Source organism: Armigeres subalbatus, chromosome 2 (genome assembly GCF_024139115.2).
Source record: "Armigeres subalbatus isolate Guangzhou_Male chromosome 2, GZ_Asu_2, whole genome shotgun sequence".
Classification (NCBI taxonomy): Eukaryota; Metazoa; Arthropoda; class Insecta; order Diptera; family Culicidae; genus Armigeres; species Armigeres subalbatus.
In genome coordinates this window covers 177,124,401-177,151,352 of record NC_085140.1, presented here as the reverse complement: position 1 = coordinate 177,151,352, position 26,952 = coordinate 177,124,401, and the positions used below count along the sequence as shown (strand labels likewise).

The 26,952-nt window shown below is 41.6% G+C and overlaps 2 protein-coding genes across 7 annotated transcripts in view; one reads left to right on the top strand and one right to left on the bottom strand.

Annotated features, from left to right (window-relative positions):
- On the top strand, positions 1-22,800 carry LOC134211274 (cuticle protein 19-like). Of its 2 annotated transcripts, none has more exons than XM_062687992.1 (2): positions 1-165; positions 22,420-22,800. In XM_062687992.1, the coding sequence occupies exons 1-2, from the start codon at positions 1-3 to the stop codon at positions 22,750-22,752; spliced, it is 498 nt and encodes a 165-aa protein (XP_062543976.1). In that variant the 3' UTR covers positions 22,753-22,800. The 2 variants fall into 2 exon arrangements, with proteins under 2 accessions (XP_062543976.1, XP_062543975.1); XM_062687991.1 differs by lacking the exon at positions 1-165 and adding an exon at positions 22,280-22,350.
- The window catches only part of LOC134211266 (putative mediator of RNA polymerase II transcription subunit 15), a 194,527-nt gene continuing 186,195 nt past the window's right edge, over positions 18,621-26,952 (bottom strand). For 3 of the 5 annotated variants that reach the window (XM_062687983.1, XM_062687981.1, XM_062687982.1), the window contains one exon: positions 18,622-20,837. In XM_062687983.1, coding sequence (XP_062543967.1) covers positions 20,736-20,837 — 102 coding nt within the window. In that variant the 3' untranslated portion in view covers positions 18,622-20,735. Of the gene's footprint in view, positions 20,838-26,952 lie in introns of all 5 variants that reach the window. The other 2 variants (XM_062687984.1, XM_062687985.1) reach the window with 1 other exon arrangement.

Genomic DNA, 26,952 nt, shown 5'->3' with positions numbered 1-26,952 from the left:
ATGATGTGGATGGTGAGCATGTCCCTTGCGCAGCACATGAGGCTGGAATCCTCCCTTGTGGTCCGAGATGTAGTCCACAATGCGATGGGTACCATCAGCCTCATCCAGAGTGTACTGTCCCTTCACGTGGTCCCCATCGCGGTGTTCCCAGGCGCTCTTGTGATCGTGAGTATGGCCATCCTTAACGCCATATTCGAACTTGTATTTCGGGTGCGTATGATGATCTTCGTGGTGGTGACCGTAATCTCCTCCGTAGTACTGAGCGGAGGCAATGACGGCCAGACAGGCAACCAGAGCGACGATTTTGAACATCTTGGATCTCCTGTTTAATGGAAACGCTGTACTGTTTATTGAACACAAGCTGGCAAGCGACTGATGATAACTAATGGCTAAAATTGAGTTTTTATAGTTCAAATATCGCGTGGACAGAATAAATGCATCTTGTCTATTGATTCCGTTTTCCAAAACGAAATCGAAACTGTACCTACCGTGTTGGCCATTCTCTGCTGGGTTGCAGCAGGTCTAATTAAGCTAATTGAATTAAATCAGTAATCGCGTGCCATGTCTTCAACTTGTTAAGGGATTTGTTTTCGTTTTTGATTGTTGTTTCTTTCAGCTTGATCAAAATTCTCTCTCGTTCATTTAATTTGTATCGAAAGAACTTATTTCCATATGCTGCTTTTGGAAATGCCGTTATGATATCAATTTAGTCAATTGTAATTGTACACAAAAACTATGATCTTGATATTTCGGATGATTCAAAAGCCAGCTGGTGATTTTGTAGTTTATTTTTATTTACAAGTGATATGAATTTACATTTTTACAGTTCTACTATTTATTGGTAGGTTGGCTGTGCTCTAAAGTCTGCTGGCCAGTTTTGTTTGTTTTGTTGGTCGTCTAGGGTATTTAGTCGTGTCCATTGACCCATGTCTTGTTCGGTTTTCTTTATTGTTCAGCATTTTGTTAGTGGTGAAATATTTAGATGTATGATTTGATCCACCATTCCTGTTTGTTTTCTGCTTGGCATTATATTCTCAATCTATTTTACGTATGTATACGATAATTTACTTAGCTTTTCCAGCAAAACGTTGAGATAAAACTTAAAAAATAAATCATTCCATTTATGTCCTGAAAATTGTATGCTGAATCTTGTAGAATGCCATAAATATAATGCATTTCGTTTACTTATGATTCAGATGAGCGGTTTTTGAAATGGCAAATTAAAACCGAACATATATTTATTTAGAGCGTATTAAATCCGTTGTATGTTGAATATCCTAAAAATGGTAAATACCCTACGATCATGCAAGTGTATTGGCTTATAGATTCTGTTGTATTGGTTTTATTATAACTTTCAACTAGGTGTTTTAAAAGCCTCCACAGTATTTATGTCTACTCACAATGCATGAGTTTGTATATTGTAACCCTAGCAGCACAATTCACGTTGATTTGGTTGCAATAACTCATATATGACCAAATTTGGCCATATATGAGTATCATCAACTGATTTACAACATGTGTGTTGCTCGGGAAGGCAAGTTTATGTCCAAAGATTTCGAGAAGATATCCAACCCAAAACAAAACATCAACAGGACCGGGAATCGAACCCTCCTAGTTTTGACTTGATAACGTCCCAGGATGACGCCGTACTTCTACAAACTAAACAGATAGAAAAATCCATTGAAATTTACGCTTTTAATCATGCACGTAAATGGAACGCTATTATCTGCGTAATTCCATTAAGAGAAAAACAAACAACTATGCGTTCACCATTAATTTACATGAAATTGAGTCATTTAACACAACCATTCGAGCGTTTTGCCTCAGGCCCATTTTCAAAACATATGTTAAATGCGTTGGAAAGTTTTGAAAACCATGCTGTTTTAAATAGAAGATCATTATGAGATGTGGATAGTTTTGTAAATTTTGCATTGATTCGTTGAAATGGTTCAATGCTCTTGTTTATATTGGTGAATACATCGAAAAAGCAATTTGGACTGTTCTCTTCTATACATTACTTCACGTGAGCCTTTGATTTGTGTAAAAAAAACCTGTCATGTAAAATCCGTAGGAGCAATTGCTAAGGGTCTTAGTGAGTGAAAACTTCAAACAACCTGTTTTGTGCTATGATAATTTGTTTCCCCATTTTTTAATTCTATCGAATTATAACAAAATTATTAATGTTTCAAATTTTGGTTTTAAATTTTAGTTATTTTTACAATATTTTCTACCAACTATAAGGCCGATATAAATATTAAAAATCTATTTTGTCTCCCCCCCCCCCTCGTATTTTTTTTTGCCAAAAAATAATATTTTGAGGGGGCAACAAAATAAAATTCGGAAATTTTGAGGATTTTCGAAACATTCTTTAACAAATCCGAGGATTTTTTTTGATTATTTTTCATTTTAATATTTATTTTTTATTATCCCCCCCCCTTGACCTTTCGGAGACCAGTAGGACAAAAAGTAAATTTAAAAAATTTTAACGGCTTAATTGCCGTTGTTAGGAAAACTGATTAACTCAGTAACACAGCACGATAATATAAATTTGTTGTTCTTTTCTACTTATGATGGGACGGATTAGCAAATAATGCAAATAATTCAGATGGCTTCTCTGTGAAAGATACCACTAAGTGATTTGTTGGGTAAGGTTTGTGACGCCTATCTAGAGATATAGGGTTAGGATTGTGAGTTAAATTCCCACCACGGCTAGTGGATTCTTTTTCGCAAATGTGCTACATATAATAATATACATTTTCGAAACATGTGCTGTGCAAATTGATTTATGGAAGTCACACCTTTTACTTAAAAGTCGTCTTTGGTAGAAGTTAATCATTCCCACATAGTATAAACATGTTTCAGCATATATCCGTTCGATTCGACTCATTTTTCCATCATTTTTTTTATAATTTTTTTTTTCGTCGTAACGTGGATTGCATAGAGCGTGTATGCAATATTGTGTACAAGAAAAGTTGGATGTGAAATTAAAGGCTATAGAATTGTAAAAATACGAGTTCAAATTTTTCCATGACGTGTAATTTTCAGAATTTTCAACTGAGCAGCATTTCATTACCGCCGTGACAAGTAGTGTTGGTAAAATCTCAAATCTCATCGGTTATTCAAATCCCATCAGAATTATGGCCCAGAGAATCGCTCATGATTTGAATGGCTATTTGCATCATTGCATGATTTATACGTGTTCTTCGTTGTTAAATGTATTGAATTAACATTTATCGCTTAAAACAGTGCCTAATAAATCCATATGTAAACAAAATATACGCCTCGAATGCGTTTTGACTCTTTTTAGAGCGTCATTTTACGGCGAGTGAGCGAAGCGATGCGATTCTTTCCGAGAAACTCAAGCACGACGAGAAACTACAACGATCCACACCTCATCCACAATATTTCCACCATAGCTACACAGTTAAAAATTCTGAAAATTACACGCCATGGAAATACTTAAACGTATATTTTTGTGTTCAATAGCCTATAATATTACATCCAATATTTTCTTGTACGCAATATTGAATACAAGCTCCATAGTAACGACGACCTGTAATTTAAAAAAGTGATGGAAAAATGAGTCGAATCGAACGGAGCCTTTTTGTTACATCATATATGCTGCAACATTTTTATACTGTGTAGTGATACAAACTGACCGTTGACCGAAAAGTGAGAGATAATAACCGAGTTCAGATAATAGCCTTGATTAATGTTTATGTTCAGAAGTAATCCTATTTTATACATACTTAATATGAACTGCTTATTGAAATTAGTTTATACTTTTGTAGGAGTTTGCACCAACTTTTTCAGAATTTTAGACGGATTATGTTCATACAGAGCTTTCCAAACGATAACAGCTATACATTTCTGTAAGACTATACTTAAAGATTTGTATATTAAATTTAATATGTCTCGTTTTTTGTAGAAATCCCTGAAGAAGATGTAATATACCATCGAAGAAAAAAATCCCTGTGATTCAGTAACTCGTGATTAACTAACAGTCGATAGCTACTCCGTTTCCCATTTTCTTTACAGTTTATTATATATACAGATAATCGAGATTTAAAAATTTAAATTCCCAAACAAAATGTGCGAAAAACCATTTCATCAAAAAGAATGGTTTTTTTTTTCAAATTTTTACAGGTTCATCTGTAAAAGAATGATAGAAAGCAGTATAGATTGCCGTCTGTAAAAGAAATCTTATCTGTAGAAGAAAACTTATATAAATTAGCAGAAATTGGGCTGTATGTTCTTGAAGATTCTTCAATTATTTGAGGGGGTGAGTGACATTTTGGTCAATATTGAGTTGACTAAAGCTGAACATGATTTGGGTCTAGAGCTTTGCGGCAATATGTTGATATAGCTTGTAAGTTGTCCATAAAAAATGCAAAAATTCACAGAAAATTAGTAATTTTTTGAACTTTCATACAATTAGCATGAAACGAAAAAATATTGAGAAACTTTGCACCCATTTTTCTCAAAACTAGGTTTTTGTCACTTACACCCCTTTGCGTTCGACTCCATCATTTCTGAAAGCCCTCTCTACTCTATGTACGTATATGGTCAAAGCAGTATGGATTGCCAAATATGCATAAAGTTCCTAAAAAAGTTTTAATCATTTTCCGAAAGATAGAATAAACTTAAGTTAATCAAAAGAAAAATGTATTCTTTCGGGATCCCACGCACTACTAGACTTAATTGGGTCAATAAAATCCAACTCTGAAGTGAGGTGGTCAATGGTGAGAGTCGTTGTCGAAGCTAGTTGGAACACGAAAAGCTATATGGCCGAAATTACCATTTGGATCAAGAAAAAAATCAAAGGCAGTCGGTGATTTGAAGAAATAAGGATTGGAGGGTAGAGGGTTGAGAGTTCGAGTCCCTTCAAGGCAACATATCAATTTGTCCATTTCGAAACATGTTCTGCATATGCACAGCCAAGATATTCTATCTCAAATGAAAAAAAAAATATTTTCAACATTCATCCAGGAATTCCTACGGGAATCCTCCAAGGGTTCCTCCATATATGAAGGTACACGGGTACTTCGAACGCGCACCATTGCTCCCACAAGCAAATGTTGTAACATTATACCGTGATTCCTCTCTTATAATCATCGTGACCTTAACTAACACACAACCAGAGTGGATTGGGTGTAATGCACCTTGTATGGGAGATATCTGCAGTATTTTAAGGTTGTATCAACGGCTATTTCACTAGAGCGGCCATATCCAAAAACCGAGGGCGGCATCATTGTATGTAAGTGCCAACGACTACTTAGGTGACTGAGGAGGCAACTCCCTTATGTCACTCCCCTGGCAAGGCAGTTGGTGTGACAGCGGGCACACCCGCGGTATATCGGAAGTGCAACATCCTTGAAAAACCACGTTAATTGTATTTTCCTTCTTTTCCAAGGGCTCCGATGAGAGTCCTTAAGTGATTCCAACAGGAATGCTCCAACTAGCACAATTTGAATAGATTTGGTTGTAGCAACTTAAATGTAACCGAATTCGGTCACATATAAGTTGCAACAACTGACTTTGCAACATGTGTGCTACTCGGGGTCCGAAGGAAATTTTCCAGGGATTCTAAATCCTCCCAGGATGTCGACGGGAATCATCCAGGGATTCCGACGAGAATATTTAAATAATTCCAAAGGGAATATTCCGGCGATTCCGACGGGAATGTTCCAGGGATTCAAATGAGATCCTCCATCCTCCAGGAATACCGACGAGGATTCCGTAAATAATCCTCCAGTGATTCCGAAGGGAATCCCTGTTGAAGCAAATCGTTGAGGGATTTCGAAGCAAATCTTCGAATGATTCCGAAACAAATCTTTCGAAGCAAATCAACGAGAAATTCGGAAGCAAATCCTCCATGGGTATCACCGGGTATCACCTACAGATTCTCAAGGGTATCCCTCAACGATATCGAAAAGAATCCAGTGTGAATTGTTCTGGATGCCGGTTGGAATACTTCGATGATTCTGAAAGGAATTCTTACGAGATTCCAATGAGTATTCTTCTTGGATTCTGATGGAAATTCCATTCTGATTTTGATGGGAATTGTAAATATAATCATGCTGTTAGGCTAGCGGAAGTCTGCTGATAAACTGCCACTCCAGTCCGTGATGGTTGACCACATGTCTTTGACTGCTGGCGAGGTACCACGATTGCTTTGATTGATATTTTGGTGGCTCTCCGTCGTTGTTCACATCAAGCTTACTTTGATGTTTCCAAAGTAATTAAAAAAGGGCAATATCTTTCACAATTAACACCAAGTCCAATTTCGCTGCCAAACAGGAATCTTTCTCAAAAATGAGAAAAGAGCTCATTTGTCTTCCATCCATTTGATTATGATAGGGTGGATATGAGAGATAACTCTTTTGTCTTCGAACTTTTTCAGTACTTCATTATGGTAGGTATATGTTGAAAATTGATATCACTACTAACTAACTTTTCAAATCCTAGGGGGAGGGGGCTAATTTTTATCTAGGAAGAGCTAAGCCCCCTCCCTTATCTACACTAATTTAAAGCCATTGAAGAAGAAGAAGGTTATGACTTCCAGGAGGATCGTTTAGCAAATTGGCAGAGCCGACGACATTGATGATGTGACACCATTTGACACGTAACATTTATCAAGATAGAAGAAACCTGCTAGCCACGAACACGTCGTTGACGATGGGAGAGTTTGCATCGGATGTGATCAGTTTTCAGATTTTCGTTTTAATTGTGTTGTTTTTACATGTTTTTACATATTTTGAATCTGCATCAAAAAAACTTAGCCAAACCCCATTTTTTTAGAATTTTTGGAGAACCGAAAATACTTTTAACTTGCATTTTAAATTTATATGGCACTAAAAATTTGTTCTTATGCTGCATGGAACATCACATGTTCCAAGTCTTCCAAGGTCTTCCTGAAGTGTATCTGTGAGGCCTTTACGTGTAAACTGCCATCTATCCTCCGGTAAATATATAGAATTTTACTCAGAAAATGCTTGGATTTTGTAAAATTTTTGTGAATTTCCTTGGGAAACTTTTCGCAGATTCATAAATTCTCTGAAATTTCCTCAGAAAAGTTTTGGGTTTTTTTAATTATCTCAAGAAGTTCTTCAGGATTCGCTCAGAAAACTTTTAGAAAATATCTTGATGAATTCTGGAAATTTCTTTGGAATTTCTACGGAATTTCCTCGAGAATTACAGTGGATTTTCCTCAGAAAATATATTTGACTTTCCTTGAAAAACTCACCAGAATTTCTTCTGTAATTGCTCGGAAAACTCTTCGGAAATTTCTTGAAAAATTGTTTGGAATTCCATTGGAAATGGCATTTGCGTAAATAAGGGGGGGGGTTGGGCTGGCCCCCTCCAGACCTACTTGTGCCCCCCCCAGAAAATTTTGAAAAGTAATTCCAACTTAGTCAGTTTTTATTTCATTTACATATTTCCTACATATTTCTTAATTTTGATTATGAATTCTATAAACATATTTTTGTTGCGTTATCACATCTATGACCATTTGTTCAGCAAAGCATCGAAATATTTAAGTTGGAGCCCCGGGAACATTTTCTCGATTTTTAAGCTAAAATCAATGCCGCTTCTATTTCAGTTGCTAGCTTAAAACAATAAATTTGTTCTGCATTTGTTTGACTAGTATCCTGGTCGCAGAAAAATAAAAACATAATTGTATTAAGATATAAATATTTCTGTTTTATTAAACTACCATCCGCTTCAAAAAAGACTGAAGCAACTACATCAAAATGAGCACATGTACAGTAGACGTTCGATAACTGCAAGTCATATAACTGCAATGCTTTTTAACTGCAATTCAATAGTTGCAACAGTTTTGCAGTTATCGGACCGCTAAACTTCAAACTGATGTCAGACTCAATGACAGCTGCATTGCGCTGCACATTTAGATGCATTTTTATTGCATCTGACGTCGATTGACAACCGTTTGACGTCTAGAATGCATTGCAGCTATCGAACGGCATTCGTTAACTGAAAAGTAAACATTTTGCAGTTATCGAACGGCTACTGTACACAAATCCGGTCAATGAAATTTCGAACGACCATACTTTCGAAAATCTTCGAGTTAATCGCAAGGTATGCCGCAAAACAGTTGATCAAATTCCTATGGAGCTTTTTGCTCTCGCTAGGGTATCTGTTCCCATATTAGTAACAGCCCGTATATTAATCCCAACCATTGATAAACCAAATAAAAATCAATTTGATTACAATTTCTCACATCGTATGTACACAATAATGGATGGAACACATTCTTGAATGTTTCGAATATTATTCAAGATTGTGTTTAAGTAATGATTTAATTCACAAGAATCAAATTATTAAAAGATAAAATTATAAAGCACTTTTATTTTCATTTTCCTACCTCTGAACTGATGGTTTGATGCACTGCTCGTTTGCTACTAGCAGATTCATCTGTTTTCACGCCGTTGTTTTCCACTCAATTTCAAGCTAAAACAATTCTATCCCTTCAAAATTCACTTCACAGCACATAGAGCACATCACATTTTCACTATGAACATAAATATATTTTCAAAACCAACGCGATTTCCTATAGTTTGATATAGGATTATTTCGAACAACGTCTGAATTATCCTTGTCCGTATTCCAAACTGTTTACATGGCTTGCAGTACTCTCAAGGGTTGCCGACCTAGATTTTTATTTCAAAGCGCTTGAATGAACTTTCACTGTGAAATTCAACTCTTATGTTTGTAAAATAAATTATATCGAAAAGATAAATTATGACAAACACAAAATTGAACTGATAAGATGTAAAACAGCAACAAAAACAGCAATTTTGTAATTATATTTCAACTCAAATACAAAACATTGAAGAATTCGGCATCACTGCCATCATATCGTAACGTATACACACAAGTAATAGTGTGCGTATTTTATGTTGGAAACAGTATTATTGATATAGGTACAGGCATAGGATTAGCTGTTTTTGAATGTTATTGAAATAGGTACATGGCGGTGATGATGTTTTTTAGCTAAATACTTCTATATTGTGATGAAAATTTCATTTTTGAAGTTACCAAATTGTTTTCAATTAAAAATTACATGAGCCGAGCATAATTATTCTCACGTTTCTTGATTATTGGGTGAGAAATCAATGCATTTCATATGCACATTGCCTTATTGTTATTGATATAGGAACAGATACCCTATATAATTCTGGCACAGAAAAATATAAAATAATAAAACTTAAGAATCTTTGTTACAATGACATTCATTGACGAATTCCATTGAAAGTATGTATTAGGACAAAACTTAGGCAACCTTCGCACTCACAACAGAGATTGCATTAAAGAAATATTTTTATAATCCTCAAAAGATCTTGTTCCTTTTAATTTTTTGGCGATTTCATAAGCATCATCGGAAAACTCTTTTGTGCCTGCTTTAGTTAGATTTTGTTCTTTAGGATAAAAAAATAGATTAAGAAACCAGTTCGTATCAGAAAACATTTCTTTTGCAGCACAATTCAGATCGATTTGGTTGCTTCTCAAGTCTCTTTGATTTTTGCAGAGAAATCTCTCACCTATTCAGAAAACCATAATAAAGCCTCTTCCTAACGTCAGTAACTACAAAAACCCTATGTTTTTCTGGAATTTGATTTATGACTCATAATTTTATGACTCATGGAATTTATGACTCATAAAAACACCTTAGGATTCCAAATTTGTGTTCATCGGTACTTAACTATTTCAGCACATAGCATACATTTTGGAATTGCATGAATACTTATATTGATTATGACAAAATTTCGTGGAATTTATTCCACATCTAAAGAGTTTCAAAAATTTCAAGTTTCAAAAAAAATCGAGATCTTTATGCATTATATAATCATGGAAATGCTTGAAAACTTTCAGAAATATACTCATATCGAATTTCATTTAAAGATAATTCGAAGAAGATTCTTGAATCTTAGATTACACACTTATCCACATTTAGTAACATGGAGAAGACAAGTTGACACAGACACAGCGTTTTGAAGCAATCACAGCATCATTGGAAATCAATTGCATTATTCGCGATTTTTTATGTTAGTTCTAGGACGAATGAGCGATAAACTTAGTCAAACAATTACTATTGCAATCCATGCGTACAGTGCTTTAAATCGCCTTCGAAAATTACATCCCACCAGCTGGTGCCATGGCAACCCTGGACCGAGACTCTAGTTACGCCTATGGGAAATGGTTCCGAAATTTATTCGCAGTATTCGCAAAAACTCTTCGGGACTTATTCAGAAAAAATATAGAATTTCATCGAAAAATTCTCCGACGGAGCTCTGGAGAATTTATTGAGGAATTGTCAAAGCGGTTTCCGAAAAAAATCCCAAAGAATTTTGTGAAAAACAGTTCTAGGAATTTTTTAAAAAAATATCTTTAAAAAAAGCCCAGAAAACTTCATGGGAAATTCTTCGGCTTATTTTTCAGAATTTCGTAAGAAAACTCTTTAAAAATTCTTGAAAACAATGACGGAATTTCATTGGAAGTACACTGAAAAATTCGTCGGAAAATTATTTGGAATTGCTTGAGCTTGAGCTTGAACTTGATTGACTGCCCGTAGTTACTACTCCATTATGACCAGATCAGCTGTTCTGGCACAGAGAACCATCAGATGTTTGCTTGGAACTAGCATCTTTAATGTATAAGTACTGGTGAACCCATTTGTTAGGTCACACTAGCGCCTGCCATGTTATTGTAAGGAAGGGGGAGGAAGTTATGATGCAATCACTCGCCCACTGCAAGCCGAATATACTTTTGCACTTGCTACGAGTTCGTGTGGAATTTATTGGAATTTTAGGGTTAAGTTCTAGGGGTGGAGGTTCGTCTTTGTTAACGAGCTGCCAAAATGATAGAAAGGAGAAAGTAATTATTGGAATTACTAAATGGATGTAGGAAAAGAGTTTTTTTTTTCGTTAATTTCCAATAGAACATCAGTAGTTGTATCTGCTCAAGATTTCTGATATGTGGTGCATGTATAAGCAATGCTATTGCAAGTGAGAGTAGTAAAAAGAATATTAATATTTTTTGTTGCATTTATCCCAAATTTCGCATTTCAGCAACGTGTCGTTGGCGAGAACCAGCGATTCCTCCTTACTAAAAGTCATATTGTACTTTAAATGTAATGACGGCATCTCTTCGAAATACAAACTTTGACGACGTCTATTCTAGCCCAAGTGACACCTCGTGTTTCTCAGTGAGTAACAACAGATGTTGAGTGACTTACTAAGAATCTGAATTATGCACAACGCACTTGAAGCTCCGTTGTGACACGAATAGTGCAGGAGGAGGAGCCTTTTTACAACATCTTGCGACTACATTGAAAATAGAAACACAAAAACCAACTGGGAATCGAACCATGGACCTTGCGATTCGCAACCTGTTACTCTAACAATGTCACCATCAATTCTATTTGGAAGTTCTGCCTACAAGTACACTACTAAAACAACAAATTCATTTGTTACTTCAGTGTACCGTTTAGAGAACATGCAGATACTATTGAAAATAAAATGCTACTCAGCTGAGAACAAAGTGTAATCGAAAAATATCGGAAACATTGTGGGAACAGCAATGAACTGTTTTTTATATGAAACATATTGAACCCATAATCATCCAACCCGAGTAACACAATTGTCGAAGATAAGTTTCTGTAACTTGTCTTTGACCAAATTGAGTTACAGTGGAGTTGCTGCAACGAAATCAGCTAGAATTGTTCTACTAGGGAAGTAGTCCGATGAGAGGCAGATAGTGACGACACTGAATCGGCTTCAACACAGTATCGGCTTGGGAACAGTTACTGCTAGAATAGTCAATATTAGAGGAATTCTGCGTATGAGGCAGAAGCAGTAGCCGTATGACTACCAAGCCCGTTTCTTTGGAAAATTCTTCGGTATTTCCTCGAAAAATTTTCTTGAATTTTGTTGGAATATTTTTCGGAATGTAATGCTAAATACCCGATAAATTCTATCGGAACTTAGGTATCGTTCACATATTACGTAACGCTGTAAGAGAAAGCAGAGGGTAATGCAAATACATTAAATCTTCAATCCAAAAAGCGTTACGAGGGGGAGAAAGGTGGACTAAAATTGCCCAAATTTGCGAGACGCAATTTGTGAACGGTCCATTACTCGGAGAACTTTCCACAGTTTCCTTGAAAAATGTTCTAGAATTTATTTGGAACCAAATTTAAGGTATGAATTCTTCGGATGACGTAACGGACTTATTTTTGCAGTTTAACAAAGGAACATGGATTATTACTCGCGCTTTGTGGATCATGAGGGCGTAACTGTATTGATCGACTTCAATTTTTAGCGTGATTTGGAATTATGGAAAATTTTACTTTTTTTGTAATTCTAATAAACATTACCCATTGTGTATTTCCATGGATCATCACAATTCCTAGATTTCCGACGGTCTGGTGTCAATTCGGAAGATCCGGAACATCCGTAAAACTGATAAATTCATAAAACTCATCATAAAAGAGCGCAGGTTTTCCAAAGCTTTGATTATCGTACTCTGAGCAACAAACGGTTGTAGTGAACCATTCTGATGGACCTGAGTGGCCACCGGAGATCCCCCAGAAGATCCGAAATATCCGTAAAAGTTGTCAATATATGAGACTCATCATAAAAGAGCGCGTTGTTTCCAAGGCTTTCCCTTATCGTTTTCTGAGTAACGAATGACTTACTTACTTACTTACGGATCCTGTACACCTCCGGTGGTGCAAAGGGCCGACTTGAAAGATCTCCATCCTGAGCGTTGCCCGGCTATCGCTTTAACCTGTTGCCAGGTTAGATTTCGGTCGACTTCTTTTATTTCTTTATTGAGGCTTCGCCGCCATGAGCCTCTGGGTCTGCCTCTGCTGCGATGTCCCGCTGGGTTCCAGTCTAATGCTTGTTTACAGATTTCGTTTCCGCCCCTACGTAGAGTGTGGCCGACCCAGCCCCACTTCCGATCCCGAATTTCTGTCGAATGACTGCGGTGACCTATTTTCATGGACTTGAGTAGCCACCGGAGGTGAACCGGAGGAATCTCCGTAAAATCAATTCAATGGAGTTCATCATATGTACATGAAGGCGTTTTTTTCAAAACTCTTTATAATCGTACTCTGAGTAACAAATGATTGTCGCGACTCTTTGTGACCCTTTGGCTAAAAGAGATCTTCCAGAACACCCGTAAATCAGGTTAATTCATGAAACTCAAAAGAGCATTTTTTTCTTCAAATCTTTTCATTATCGTGCTCTGAGCCAGACTTGGGCCTCCATATACAGATGTGCTCGACTTGCGGCTAGTGGCAGTCTATATGTCAGATGGTTTTCTGATTGTTTTGCACCATTTCTTAAGTTTACCTCTGATAACTGCCTAATATTTTTCGTTGGGACGAAAATTTGGACATTTTGGTGGGTTGATTGTTTTATTTAATAACATCAATAACATTCGGTTCATACCAAGGGTCATAGCATTCCATTACATCCCGCCTGTAATAACAGCTACGCGAAGTCTGGCCAAAGCATCACAGGACCGTCGTGTGATTGAATGAATGGCAAAAATCGCTTATGAAAATACTTCTCCTTGTATACTTGCCCATTAATGGTTGCTCCAATGATGAAAATTTTAGTTTTTCTTTCCACAACTGCAGATGCTTTGCTATACTATCAATTGGTGGTCAATCTTGCCTACATAGACAAATTTAAACCTTTCTGGGGCATCACACTTCCGTTCGGCATATGTTCCACTTCTTCAGTTGTTTTGTTTCGTACGATCCAGCGATAGTTTTCCCGATAACAATTGCCGGTATTTACAGTCAATTTCGGTAATTTTAGATGCTTTGCTATCATTCTTCCTTACCACGTTGGATTTCCAACGTGAGTTTGCAAAAAAAAAATCCCGTCTCTCGCGTTGTATCTTCGATAACTTTTCAACGTGAGGATCAATACTGATGAAACTTTCACCACAAATTAAACAAACTTTCCTCAACGATGTGATGTATTTTGCTTTTCGGTATGGCCACCAGAGGCGCCGCAGTAATTGGAAAGAAACGGCCAAATATTTACTAAGTGGATCAAGCTTTATTGTCGAACCTTAAGCAAGAAATGGCATGTTCTCATGGACCTTAGTGACCAGCAGAGGTCCTCCGAAAGGTCCGGATCATCTGTAAAAGTGATCCATTCAAGACAACATTTTCAAAAGGACTTATCTGTTTTTGTAAACAAAGAAACGACGATTTGACGAATCTGATAGCTCTCCCATGCAAACCAACACCATCAACAGGTAGCGGAAACCTTCACCTACCTTCAAAATTTTGTCCTGCATTCATGAAATGCATCTTAGAAGCACGCCGATTTTTATTTTTGTTCTCATGTTCTGAGCAAGAAATAATTGTCCTGATCCATACATAAGGATTTGAATTGTGGATCCTTAAAAAATAAGCTTTTGAAGAGCCTGAATTGACCATTTTCGTGGATGTTCCGGATCTTCGGGAGGACCTCCGGTAGCCACTCAAGTCCATTAAAATGGGTCACGACAATCACTTGTTAATCAGAGTACGATCATCAATACAGTCAAACCTTCATGAGTCGATATTCTATGACTCAATATCGACTCAAGGAAGCAAATTGTGCTATAGTAAAAAAAAAATCTGGGTTACAGTGATGGTCGCTTCAAACAGCTACTCAAGGATTTTCTATTCCACATATCGATATTTCCATGAGTCGACGGTCCCTTCAAAATCGACTTACGGAGGTTTGACATGCTTTTCTATAATCAGTTTCATGAAGTCAGCACTCAGGTCCACAAAAATGTGTCAGGAAAATCATTTGTTATTCTCACGACAATCAATATATTTAAAAAAATACGCAATTTTCTATGATGAGTTTCATGAATTCGTTACTTTTACGGATCTTCCAGATCTTCCGGAGGACCTCCGGTGGCCACACAGGTCTATTATTGTGGGTCACCACAATTATTTGTTACTCAAAGTTCGAATAATGCAAAGGTTTGAATAAACCGCGCTCTTCTATGATGCGTTTCATGAATTGCTCACTTTGACGGACATCTTCTGGAGGAACACTGGACAGAGGAATTGTGATGATCCATGAAAATAGACAATGGGTACATTTTATTGGGATTATTGCTACAAAAAATTGTGAGCATTTCCCTTGGAAAGACAAGAAATCACGCCAAAAATTGGCCTAAGAGTTTATTTTCCTTTAAAACCGATTACTGGGAACCAGAATTGCCGAATTTCAACAATAAAAAGATTAAAAATTGGTTCGAAAATGAACTTTTGGGAGCGAATTGAAGTTGGGGTCATTTTTGATCTGCTTATGCGTCATTTTTTTTTCTTTGGCGTTCCTAGAGGTCGCTGAAATTTGGTCACCACCCACTATTTTTCGTTTCCAAGAGATATGAAAAGTCAGACAACTTCAGGCCCCTATCACATTTCGTTACAAAACTACAACGTTTTTAAATCATCTCTGGGCCAAAATAGACCCCAATGAAAGGTTAAGACGAATACTCTAGAACAGCGGTTCTCAACCTGGGGTACATGTACCGCTGGGGGTACCTTCGCTAGCCCCAATCTTGCTCTTGCCACAGTTAATCTTGCCACAACCCCAACTAGGCTATCGGACGAAAGGCCAAACGAACAAAACGAGTGAATTTTAAAATTCATCAATGTAATCTATCTGATCGAGACCAATAACAAGTTGAATAACTTAAGAATATGCTTCTGAACTAAAATCTAGAATCTAGAGGGTTGGAAGTCCCTATTTGAGAGGCCCAAATGCCTTTTTTGAAAGGCTTGGAAGCCTCCATTCAAAGAGGCTTGGAAACCCCCATTCAAAGGGACTCGGAAGCCTCCTTTCAAGAGGCTCGGAAGCCTCCTTTCAAGAGCCTCGGAAGCCTCTTTCAAGAGGCTCGGAAGCCTCCTTTTAATAGGCTCGGGAGCCTCCTTTCAGAAGGCTCGGAAGCCTCCTTTCAAGAGGCTCGGAAGCCTCCTTTCAAGAGGCTCGGAAGCCTCCTTTCAAGAGGCTCGGAAGCCTCCTCTCAGAAGGCTCGGAAGCCTCCTTTCAAGAGGCTCGGAAGCCTCCTTTCAAGAGGCTCGGAAGCCTCCTTTCAAGAGGCTCGGAAGCCTCCTTTCAAGAGGCTCAGAAGCCTCCTTTCAAGAGGCTCAGAAGCCTCCTTTCAAGAGGCCTCAGAAGCCTCCTTTCAAGAAGAGCTCAGAAGCCTCCTTTCAAGAGGCTCAGGCCTCCTTTCAAGAGGCTCAGAAGCCTCCTTTCAAGAGGCTCAGAAGCCTCCTTTCAAGAGGCTCAGAGGCCTCCTTTCAAGAGGCTCAGGCCTCCTTTCAAGAAAGCTCAGAAGCCTCCTTTCCAAGAGAGCTCAGAAGCCTCCTTTCAAGAGGCTCAGAAGCCTCCTTTCAAGAGGCTCAGAGCCTCCTTTCAAGAGGCTCGAGCCTCCTTTCAAGAGGCTCAGAAGCCTCCTTTCAAGAGGCTCAGAGCCTCCTTTCAAGAGGCTCTGGAAGCCTCCTTTCAAGAGGCTCAGGAGAGCCTCCTTTCAAGAGGCTCAGAGCCTCCTTTCAAGAGGCTCAGAAGCCTCCTTTCAAGAGGCTCAGAAGCCTCCTTTCAAGAGGCTCAGAGCCTCCTTTCAAGAGGCTCAGAAGCCTCCTTTCAAGAGCTCAGAAGCCTCCTTTCAAGAGGCTCAGAAGCCTCCTTTCAAGAGGCTCAAGCCTCCTTTCAAGAGGCTCAGAGCCTCCTTTCAAGAGGCTCAGAAGCCTCCTTTCAAGAGGCTCAGAAGCCTCCTTTCAAGAGGCTCAGAGCCTCCTTTCAAGAGGCTCAGAAGCCTCCTTTCAAGAGGCTCAGAAGCCTCCTTTCAAGAGGCTCAGGCCTCCTTTCAAGAGGCTCAAGCCTCCTTTCAAGAGGCTCAGAAGCCTCCTTTCAAGAGGCTCAGAAGCCTCCCTTTCAAGAGGCTCAGAAGCCTCCTTTCAAGAGGCTCAGAAGCCTCCTTTCAAGAGGCTCAGAAGCCTCCTTTCAAGAGGCTCAGAAGCCTCCTTTCAAGAGGCTCAGAGCCTCCTTTCAAGAGGCTCAGAAGCCTCCTTTCAAGAGGCTCAGCCTCCCTTTCAAGAGAGCTCAGGCCTCCTTTCAAGAGGCTCAGAAGCCTCCTTTCAAGAGGCTCAGGCCTCCTTTCAAGAGGCTCAGAAGCCTCCTTTCAAGAGGCCTGGAAGCCTCCTTTCAAGAGGCCTCAGAAGCCTCCTTTCAAGAGGCTCAGAGCCTCCTTTCAAGAGGCTCAGCCTCCTTTCAAGAGGCCCGGAAGCCTCCTTTCAAGAGGCTCAGAGCCTCCTTTCAAGAGGCTCAGAAGCCTCCTTTCAAGAGGCTCAGGAAGCCTCCTTTCAAGAGGCTCAGAGCCTCCTTTCAAGAGGCTCAGAAGCCTCCTTTCAAGAGCTCAAGCCTCCTTTCAAGAGGCCTCAGAAGCCTCCTTTCAAGAGGCTCAGAGCCTCCTTTCAAGAGGCTCCAAGCCTCCTTTCAAGAGGCCTCAGCCTCCTTTCAAGAGGCTCAGAAGCCTCCTTTCAAGAGGCTCAGAAGCCTCCTTTCAAGAGGCTCAGGCCTCCTTTCAAGAGGCTCAGAGCCTCCTTTCAAGAGGCCTCAGAAGCCTCCCTTTCAAGAGGCTCAGAGCCTCCTTTCAAGAGGCTCAGAGCCTCCTTTCAAGAGGCCTCAGAGCCTCCTTTCAAGAGGCTCAGAAGCCTCCTTTCAAGAGGCTCAGGCCTCCTTTCAAGAGGCTCAGAAGCCTCCTTTCAAGAGCTCAGAGCCTCCCTTTCAAGAGAGCTCAGAAGCCTCCTTTCCAAGAGGCATGGAAGCCTCCTTTCCAAGAGCTCAGAAGCCTCCTTTCAAGAGGCTCAGAAGCCTCCTTTCAAGAGGCTCAGAAGCCTCCTTTCAAGAGGCTCAGAAGCCTCCTTTCAAGAGGCTCAAAGCCTCCTTTCAAGAGGCTCAGAAGCCTCCTTTCAAGAGGCTCAGAAGCCTCCTTTCAAGAGGCTCAGAAGCCTCCTTTCAAGAGGCTCAGAAGCCTCCTTTCAAGAGGCTCAGGCCTCCTTTCAAGAGGCCTCAGGAGCCTCCTTTCAAGAGGCTCAGAAGCCTCCTTTCAAGAGGCTCAGAAGCCTCCTTTCAAGAGGCTCAGAAGCCTCCTTTCAAGAGGCCTCAAGCCTCCTTTCAAGAGGCTCGGAAGCCTCCTTTCAAGAGGCTCGGAAGCCTCCTTTCAAGAGGCTCGGAAGTCTCCTTTCAAGAGGCTCGGAAGCCTCCTTTCAAGAGGCTCGGAAGCCTCCTTTCAAGAGGCTCGGAAGCCTCCTCTCAAGAGGCTCGGAAGCCTCCTCTCAAGAGGCTCGGAAGCCGCCTTTCTAGAATAGAAGCTTGATGACTAAACCCAATTTGAATTTCAAAGTTTCACGGAATTATGATTTTTTTTGGATAGAAACCACGAGAAGCATATATCCCGTTAGTTTTCAGGTCTGTTTTTCATACATCTTGTTATTTATGCTAATTTTCATCACGGCGATCGAAATAGGGGGTACCTCAATGATGGAAAAGTTCGAAGGGGTACCTCGCAAGAAAAAGGTTGAGAAACGCTGCTCTAGAAAGATCTTGGGTGACATTGAATTTTTGAACAATTTCCAATTTGGTTCTATAGTGAATGAGTCATTGTTAGGGTCACTCATCACGGAATCCAGGTTTCAAAGTGCTCGCGTTTTCAGGGGCATACCACTCGATATGGAAGTAGCGCACAACTGTCATTTTTATTATTTCGCAGCAAAGCTGAAAACGCGAATACTTTGAAGTTTGGATTCCGTGAGGAGTGTCCTTAAACATAGATTAACAGCCCTTTTACTGTTAGATGTCAATAATGCTTTTTTTATGTCACCTACCGTTAAACCGTTAAATGAGACCATTCTGAAGGTGGTTGGGATCAGATCTCGATCTGGTCAAGGATATTATCGTTTAGGAGTATTTCTCGACTTCTCTAGGCATGCGAATATCCTCGTGTTAGCCTCATGATACGCAAATGCAAAAATGAAAACATGGCTTAAAAATCTAACAGTGAATAACTGGGAAAGTGCCTATAGAACTGTGAGGCTGAGGCTGAAAGCTGTAAGGCGGTAATGTTCCAGTGGGGGATGTAATGCCAGATACGCAGAAACAGACTAATAGTTTAGTAATAAAACCCAACTTAATTCACCGAGTGATGATACCGCCTTTCTCGCGTTTAGCCAAGACACCAACCTTATATGGCGCTTATATAGTTCGATTCCATTTTCTTAATAACTTTTAAACGCTAAATGGTCGATCGTTACCAAATTCAATAGTGATCAACAAGGCTTTGTCCCCTGTCGAATGCAACTTGTTGCGAGAAAATCGGTTAAGAATTACTATATGAAAAAGTGGCTAATGTTTTTCGGTTTTCGTGTGCACGCACACACACATACACACGGACAGACAGACATTTGTTAAGTTCGACGAGCTGAGTCTATTGGTATATAACATCATGGGTCTACGAGACTTCTATAAAAAGTTCGATTTTGGAGTGCAATGATAGCCTTTCGGTACAACTTTGTTGTACGAGAAAGGCAATAAGTAATAAAAGATAAAAACAACTTAGACACCGTCTGAGATGCTAACAGTTCCATGCGTCATGTTCGGTTTGCAGTCAGTTAATTTTACTTTTTTAACAAGTTTCAGGGTAAACCTATCCGCAATTGAGAAAGCTGCACGTGGGCATGCGGTCAGTGTGCTGGGAGACTGCCCTTTGCCAGAGCAAGAAGGAGCGAACTGTAATATGATGTTACAATCGTTTTACACCGAGCAACACGGAGTGTCCGACCATCGAAGGTTCTTTTTCATAAGCATTAGGTATCATCGCAATTTTTGAAGAGAAGTCTTTTTGTAAAATTTCCCAGGAAGTGATTTTTATTTTGCGCTTAATTTTGTGTAATATTTTTCCACATAAAAACCTAGGAAAAAATTAAACCGTGAGCGCTGATCCTGCTCACACAGTTGTATTGTAGGATGCTGTCAATACGATACACCGCGCAGCTGTTGTAATGTTTCTAAAAGCGCAATTGCACAAGATTCCACGCGGCGTTTCAGGTTCGAAAGGAACAACCGCACCTTAGGAAACGCCGCAATGTTATCTCCCCATAATAATCGAGTATACGGGCAGCAAAAAGCGCGGTGCGTCGTTTCCTGTGGGTAGCACCGCGTGTACTTTTGGGCAAATGCGTTAATACTAGGATTCAATACGCTTCCGTACTATCCGTAATAAAATAGTCCAAGGATATAATGGAAACACTGGATCTGAAATAATGCTTGCCAATATCTGTAATTTTGGAAATCTATGAATAGTCCAGTTTAGAAAACATCAATTCATGCATAGTGCTCAATTATTTTGCAAAAGCCAGTACTCTTATAATCTAATGAAAATAATTACACCTTAAGTTACCTCAGTACAATTGAAATGGTAACCCTAATTTAGGTTAGTTTGTTTCGTCGCGTCATTTGTGTCTTTTATATATCACCTCCAATTTGAACCATTTCTTGTTCGAAAATGTCGTTTAGTATTATTTTCGAGTGGATTAACTAGTCATTAGTATGTCAGAAACTGTCTTCGTATTCTTTCGTAAATGCTACTCTACGGCTTACGCTGCTGCTTTACCGGCGGCTGATCTACAAATTATTAGGGCTAGCATTACCATTAAAGTTATTATTCACAGCCTTTTGAGACACGCTGGACGAAACGTACTGCTGCTTCGTCGGCACGTCGTAAATCTGAAAAGAAACAAAAAAATATCATTAATTACTGTTGGAGTCAAGTAACGAATTAATATAATTAGCCTGTGTTTATAATGAATGAGAACTCCTGGATTTTGAAAAGGCTTCGTATATATTCACTTACGGGTCGTACAATAATTACGTAAGCACTTATGGAGGAGGGGGGTCTGCCGCTCCATATATTTGTAAAAATGTTTTATTTGGGAAAAATCTTACGTGGGGGGAGTTGGAGTTGAAAAACCCAGAAAAATTGCTTACGTAATTAGTGTACGGCCCTTAACTTTTTTTCGCATAAACCAACTTTTGAAGCAAAAGTTTCAATACAAAAACAGTTGAAATTTCATTTAAAAAATACTTCCTCTGTTATTTTTTTCAAATTAACTTATTTCTTCGGGTATTACGTACATAATCAATTTTCGGAGAATTATTTGAAGATGTTGCTTTCGAACTTAACTTGTAAACCGTTCAATTTGGTCTCATTCGTCCAAGTGCACTTGCTGGTCGATAGTCGTTGATTACCGGGCACTGCCAAAAATGATCTCACCCGCCGCTTATGTCATAAATTATCCCACAGACGCGAAGATTTGCGGCACCCATAGCATAAGACAGATCCCCTGGTGAGTATGTCTGCGTCGCATATGCATCTTGACCTGACTTGCTGGACGCAAAAGCCACGAAACGAAGACTGATGTGATAACAGGTTAATTGGTCATCTTGCTGTCGGTCGCAAATGCAGCCGCTCATATGCTCAGCTTTACGCCGGGCAATTTCCGAGTTAATCGAGTCTGACTTGCTTCCTTTTGAACCGCTATGCTCTCCTACATGAAACATGCCCCCAGTTACGAAATGTCCCATATTCCGGGCGAGCTGTCTCGAAGTTGTCATTAAATGTTACTCGCCTCTCGTCAAAAGGTCATTTTTCACGTCGATTATGATTCGACGCAATTTTGAATTTTTGGCGATTGATTTAAAATTATGCCGTTCAATAAATTGATGGCTAGCGGATTAATTGACCGGTACGAAGCGTCGCAAGCAGTGTATTACATTAAATGATCAACACCATTTACCGTAATGGGCGAAACGCGATGTAAGTAATTATGGCAAAGCAGTTTGTCTGAATCAGCAACGGAACAATGAGAGAAACATCTAAACCACGCAAAGTTAAGCCAAATGCAAGGCAAAGGTGGTGTCATACAGAGACTCATAACTTCGGACATGGCGTGTGGTGGCGCGCAAGGCTGCACGATAGAACGACCGAGAGAAGTGAAAACGGAATTGTGGGTAGCTGTGCAACTGTTATGAGAATTTTCCAATTAGTTGCATGTTATGAGATTTCGCTTTTTCGGCAGAGGCGAGACATTATGTTTAGGAAGGCCAGCATCGTGGAAACGAAAAATATGATATTTCGCATTTTTGTATATAAGATCTGTGTTCTAGTGAAGAAGGCATCAGTGTTCAGAAAAGTGTACAGCAGACGAGCCCACTCAAACCTATTGTCAAAATGTTTAAGGCAAGTATCATATGTGATATTCAAATGTTCCATTTCGAAAAATTTATAACAACTGTTCCATTTTCAAAGATTATCGCTCTAGTTGTTTGCCTGTCAGTCATTGCTAGCGCTGAGTACTATGGGCATGGTCATCATCACGAAGAACACCATCATGCCCATCCGAAATACAAGTACGAATATGGCGTCAAGGACCCACACACCCACGACCATAAGAGCGCCTGGGAACACCGTGATGGAGACCAAGTGAAGGGACAGTACACCGTAGATGAAGCCGACGGAACCCACCGTGTTGTTGATTACCACTCTGATCACCACCACGGTTTCCAAGCCCATGTTCAACGCAAGGGACACGCCCACCATCCTCACGGAGAGAGCTATGCCAATGTTGATCAGCATCACTGATTGAATAGATTAGTTGACTATATTAAATAAAATGTAGGAACATAATAATTAGCTCTTATTTCCATTGATTAGCTAAGAAAGAATTCCAAAAGTTTATGATTTTTCGAAAAATGTTGTTATAGCCTTGAAAACCAAAATTAAAATTAAAAAAAATAATGCAGAGTCCAATCCAAATCCAATCCAAATCCAATCCAAATCCAATCCAAATCCAATCCAAATCCAATCCAAATCCAATCCAAATCCAATCCAAATCCAATCCAAATCCAATCCAAATCCAATCCAAATCCAATCCAAATCCAATCCAAATCAATCCAAATCCAATCAAATCCAATCCAAATCAATCCAGTCAAATCAATCAAAATCCAAATCAATCCAATCAATCCAATCAATCCAAATCCAATCCAGGTCAATCAAATCAATCAATCAATCCGTCAATCCAGTCCAGGTCAGTCCAGATCAGTCCAGGATCAGTCCAGGTCAATCCAGGTCAGTCCAGATCCAGTCAGGTCAGTCCAGGTCAGTCCAGATCCAGTCCAGATCAGTCCAGATCCAGTCAGGTCAGTCCAGGTCAATTCCAGTCAGTCCAGATCAGTCAGTCCAGTCCAGTCAGTCAGATCCAGTCAGATCAGTCCAGGTCAGTCCAGTCCTAGTCAGTCAGGTCCAGTCCAGGTCAGTCCAGGTCAGTCAGGTCAGTCCAGATCCAGTCCAGGTCAGTCCAAGGTCCAGTCCAGGTCAGTCCAGATCCAGTCAGATCCAGTCAGTCAGTCAAGTCAGTCCAGGTCAGTCAGGTCAAGTCAAGATCGGTCAGGTCCAGTCAGGTCAGTCCAGGTCAGTCCAGATCCAGTCCAGATCCAGTCCAGATCCAGTCAGGTCAGTCCAGGTCAGTCAGGTCAGTCCAGGTCAGTCCAGATCCAGTCCAGGTCAGTCAGGTCAGTCAGTCAGGTCAGTCCAGGTCGGTCCAGATCCAGTCCAGATCAGTCCAGATCCAGTCAGGTCAGTCCAGATCCAGTCCAGGTCGAGTCCAAGTCCAGATCCAGTCAGGTCAGTCCAGGTCAGTCCAGGTCAGTCCAGATCCAGTCCAGTCAGTCAGATCAGTCCAGATCCAGTCCAGATCCAGTCAGGTCAGTCAGATCCAGTCCAGGTCAGTCCAGATCCAGTCAAGGTCAGTCAGATCAGTCCAGATCCAGTCAGATCAGTCAGATCCAGTCCAAGGTCAGTCAGGTCAGTCCAGATCCAGTCAGGTCAGGTCAGTCCAGATCCAGTCCAGGTCGGTCCAGGTCAGTCCAGATCAGTCCAGATCCAGTCCAGTCAAGATCAGTCGATCCAGGTCAGGTCCAGTCAAGTCCAGGTCAGATCCCAGTCAGATCCAGTCCAGGTCAGTCCAGGTCAGTCCAGGTCCAGTCCAGGTCGGTCAGGTCGGTCAGGTCCAGTCCAGGTCAGTCCAGATCCAGTCCAGGTCAGTCAGTCAGGTCAGTCCAGGTCAGTCCAGGTCAGTCCAGATCAGTCAGATCCAGTCCAGGTCAGTCCAGGTCAGTCCAGATCGGTCAGGTCCAGTCCAGATCCAGTCCAGGTCCAGTCCAGATCCAGTCAGATCCAGTCAGTCCAGATCCAGTCCAGGTCAGTCCAGTCAGTCAGTCCAAGTCCAGTCAGATCCAGTCCAGGTCAGTCCAGATCCAGTCCAGGTCAGTCCAGGTCAGTCAGATCCAGTCCAGATCCAGTCCAGGTCAGTCAGGTCCAGTCCAGATCCAGTCCAGATCAGTCAGATCCAGTCCAGGTCAGTCAGGTCGGTCAGATCCAGTCCAGATCAGTCCAGGTCGGTCAGGTCAGTCAGGTCAGTCCAGATCCAGTCCAGGTCGGTCCAGTCAGTCAGAGTCAGTCAGGTCGGTCAGATCCAGTCCAGATCGGTCAGATCCAGTCCAGGTCAGTCCAGATCCAGTCAGGTCCAGTCCAGGTCAGTCCAGGTCAGTCCAGGTCAGTCCAAGTCGGTCAGATCCAGTCCAGATCCAGTCAGGTCAGTCCAGGTCAGTCCAGGTCAGTCCAGATCGGTCCAGAGTCAGTCCAGGTCAGTCAGATCCAGTCCAGATCCAGTCCAGGTCAGTCCAGAGTCAGTCAGGTCGGTCCAGTCCAGGTCAGTCCAGGTCAGATCCAGATTGGATCCAGTCCAGGTCAGTCCAGGTCCAGTCAGTCCAAGTCAGTCAGGTCCAGTCAGGTCAGTCCAGGTCAGTCCAGGTCAGTCAAGGTCAGTCCAGTCGGTCCAGTCGGTCAGGTCAGTCCAGATCAGTCCAGGTCCAGTCAAGGTCAGTCCAGATCCAGTCCAAGGTCCAGTCCAGATCCAGTCAGGTCAGTCCAGGTCAGTCCAGGTCCAGTCCAGGTCCAGTCCAGGTCAGTCCAAGGTCAGTCCAGGTCAGTCCAGATCCAGTCCAGTCCAGTCCAGATCAGTCCAGATCAGTCAGGTCAGTCAGGTCAGTCAGTCGGTCAGGTCAGTCAGGTCAGTCCAAGGTCGGTCCAGTGTCGTCAGTCAATCCAGTCGGGTCGGTCCAGATCCAGTCCAGTCAGTCCAGTCCAGTCCAGGTCAGTCCAGGTCAGTCCAGGTCAGTCCAGGTCGGTCAGGTCAGTCCAGAGTCGGTCAAGTCAGTCCAGTCCAGATCGGTCCAGTCGGTCAGATCCGGTCAGGTCGGTCCAGGTCAGTCCAGTCCAGGTCGGTCAGGTCAGTCCAGGTCAGTCCAGGTCAGTCCAGGTCAGTCAGGTCCAGTCCAGATCAGTCCAGATCAGTCAGGTCAGTCCAGTCCAGTCCAGGTCAGTCCAGGTCAGTCCAGATCCAGTCAGGTCAGTCCAGATCCAGTCCAGATCCAGTCCAGATCAGTCCAGGTCAGTCAAGATCCAGTCCAGAGGTCAGTCAGGTCGTTCCAGATCCAGTCCAGATCCAGTCCAGGTCAGTCAGAGTCAGTCAGATCCAGTCAGTCAGTCAGTCAGTCCAGGTCAGTCCAAGTCAGTCCAGGTCAGTCCAGTCCAGATCCAGTCGATCCAAGATCAGTCAGGTCCAGGTCCAGTCCAGATCCAGTCCAGGTCAGTCCAGGTCAGTCCAGGTCAGTCCAGGTCCAGTCCAGATCAGTCCAGGTCCAGTCCAGGATCCAGTCCAGGTCAGTCAGTCAGGTCAGTCAGGTCAGTCCAGATCAGTCAGGTCAGTCAATTTCCAGGTCAGTCAGGTCCAGTCCAGATCCAGTCAGATCCAGTCCAGGTCCAGTCCAGATCCAGTCAGATCCCAGTCCAGGTCAGTCCAGGTCCAGTCCAAGGTCAGTCCAGATCCAGTCCAGATCCAGTCAGGTCAGTCAGGTCAGTCCAGTCCAGGTCAGTCCAGATCCAGTCAGTCGGTCGGTCCAGATCGGTCCAGGTCAGATCCGTCAGTCAGTCCAGATCAGATCAGTCCAGATTCCAGGTCCGTCCGGTCGAGATCCAGTCCAGATCCAGGTCCAAGATCCAGTCCAGATCCAGTCAGATCAGTCCAGGTCAGTCCAGAGTCAGTCAGTCAGTCCAGGTCCAGTCCAGTCAAGTCGATCGATCCAGTCCAGAATCCAGTCAGATCCAGTCAAGGTCCAGTCAGATCCAGTCAGTCCAGTCGGTCAGAGTCAGTCAGTCCGGTCAGTCCAGTCCAGATCCAGTCCAGAGTCAGATCCAGGTCAGTCCCAGTCCAGGTCAGGTCCAGTCAGTCAAGATCCAGTCCAGGTCAGTCCAAGTCAGTCAGATCCAGTCAAGGTCAGTCCAGATCAGGTCAGTCAGTCAGTCCAGGTCAGTCCAGATCCAGTCAGAGTCGGTCAGATCCAGTCCAGATCGGTCAGTCCAGATCCAGTCCAGATCCAGTCCAGGTCAGTCGGTCAGGTCCAGATCCAGTCCAGATCCAGTCCAGATCCAGTCAGTCCAGTCAGGTCCAGTCAGGTCGGTCAGTCAGTCCAGTCCAGTCAGATCCAGTCAGTCAGTCCAGTCCAGGTCAGTCCAGATCCAGTCCAGGTCAGTCAGGTCAGTCCAGATCAGTCCAGATCCAGTCAGGTCAGTCCAGATCGGTCCAAGTCAGTCCCAGGTCCAGTCCAGTCAGTCAGGTCAGTCCAGTCAGTCCAGTCAGTCAGGTCCGTTCCAGTCAGTCCAGTCAGATCCAGTCCAAGTCAGTCGATCAGTCAGGTCAGTCCAGGTCCGGTCAGGTCCAGT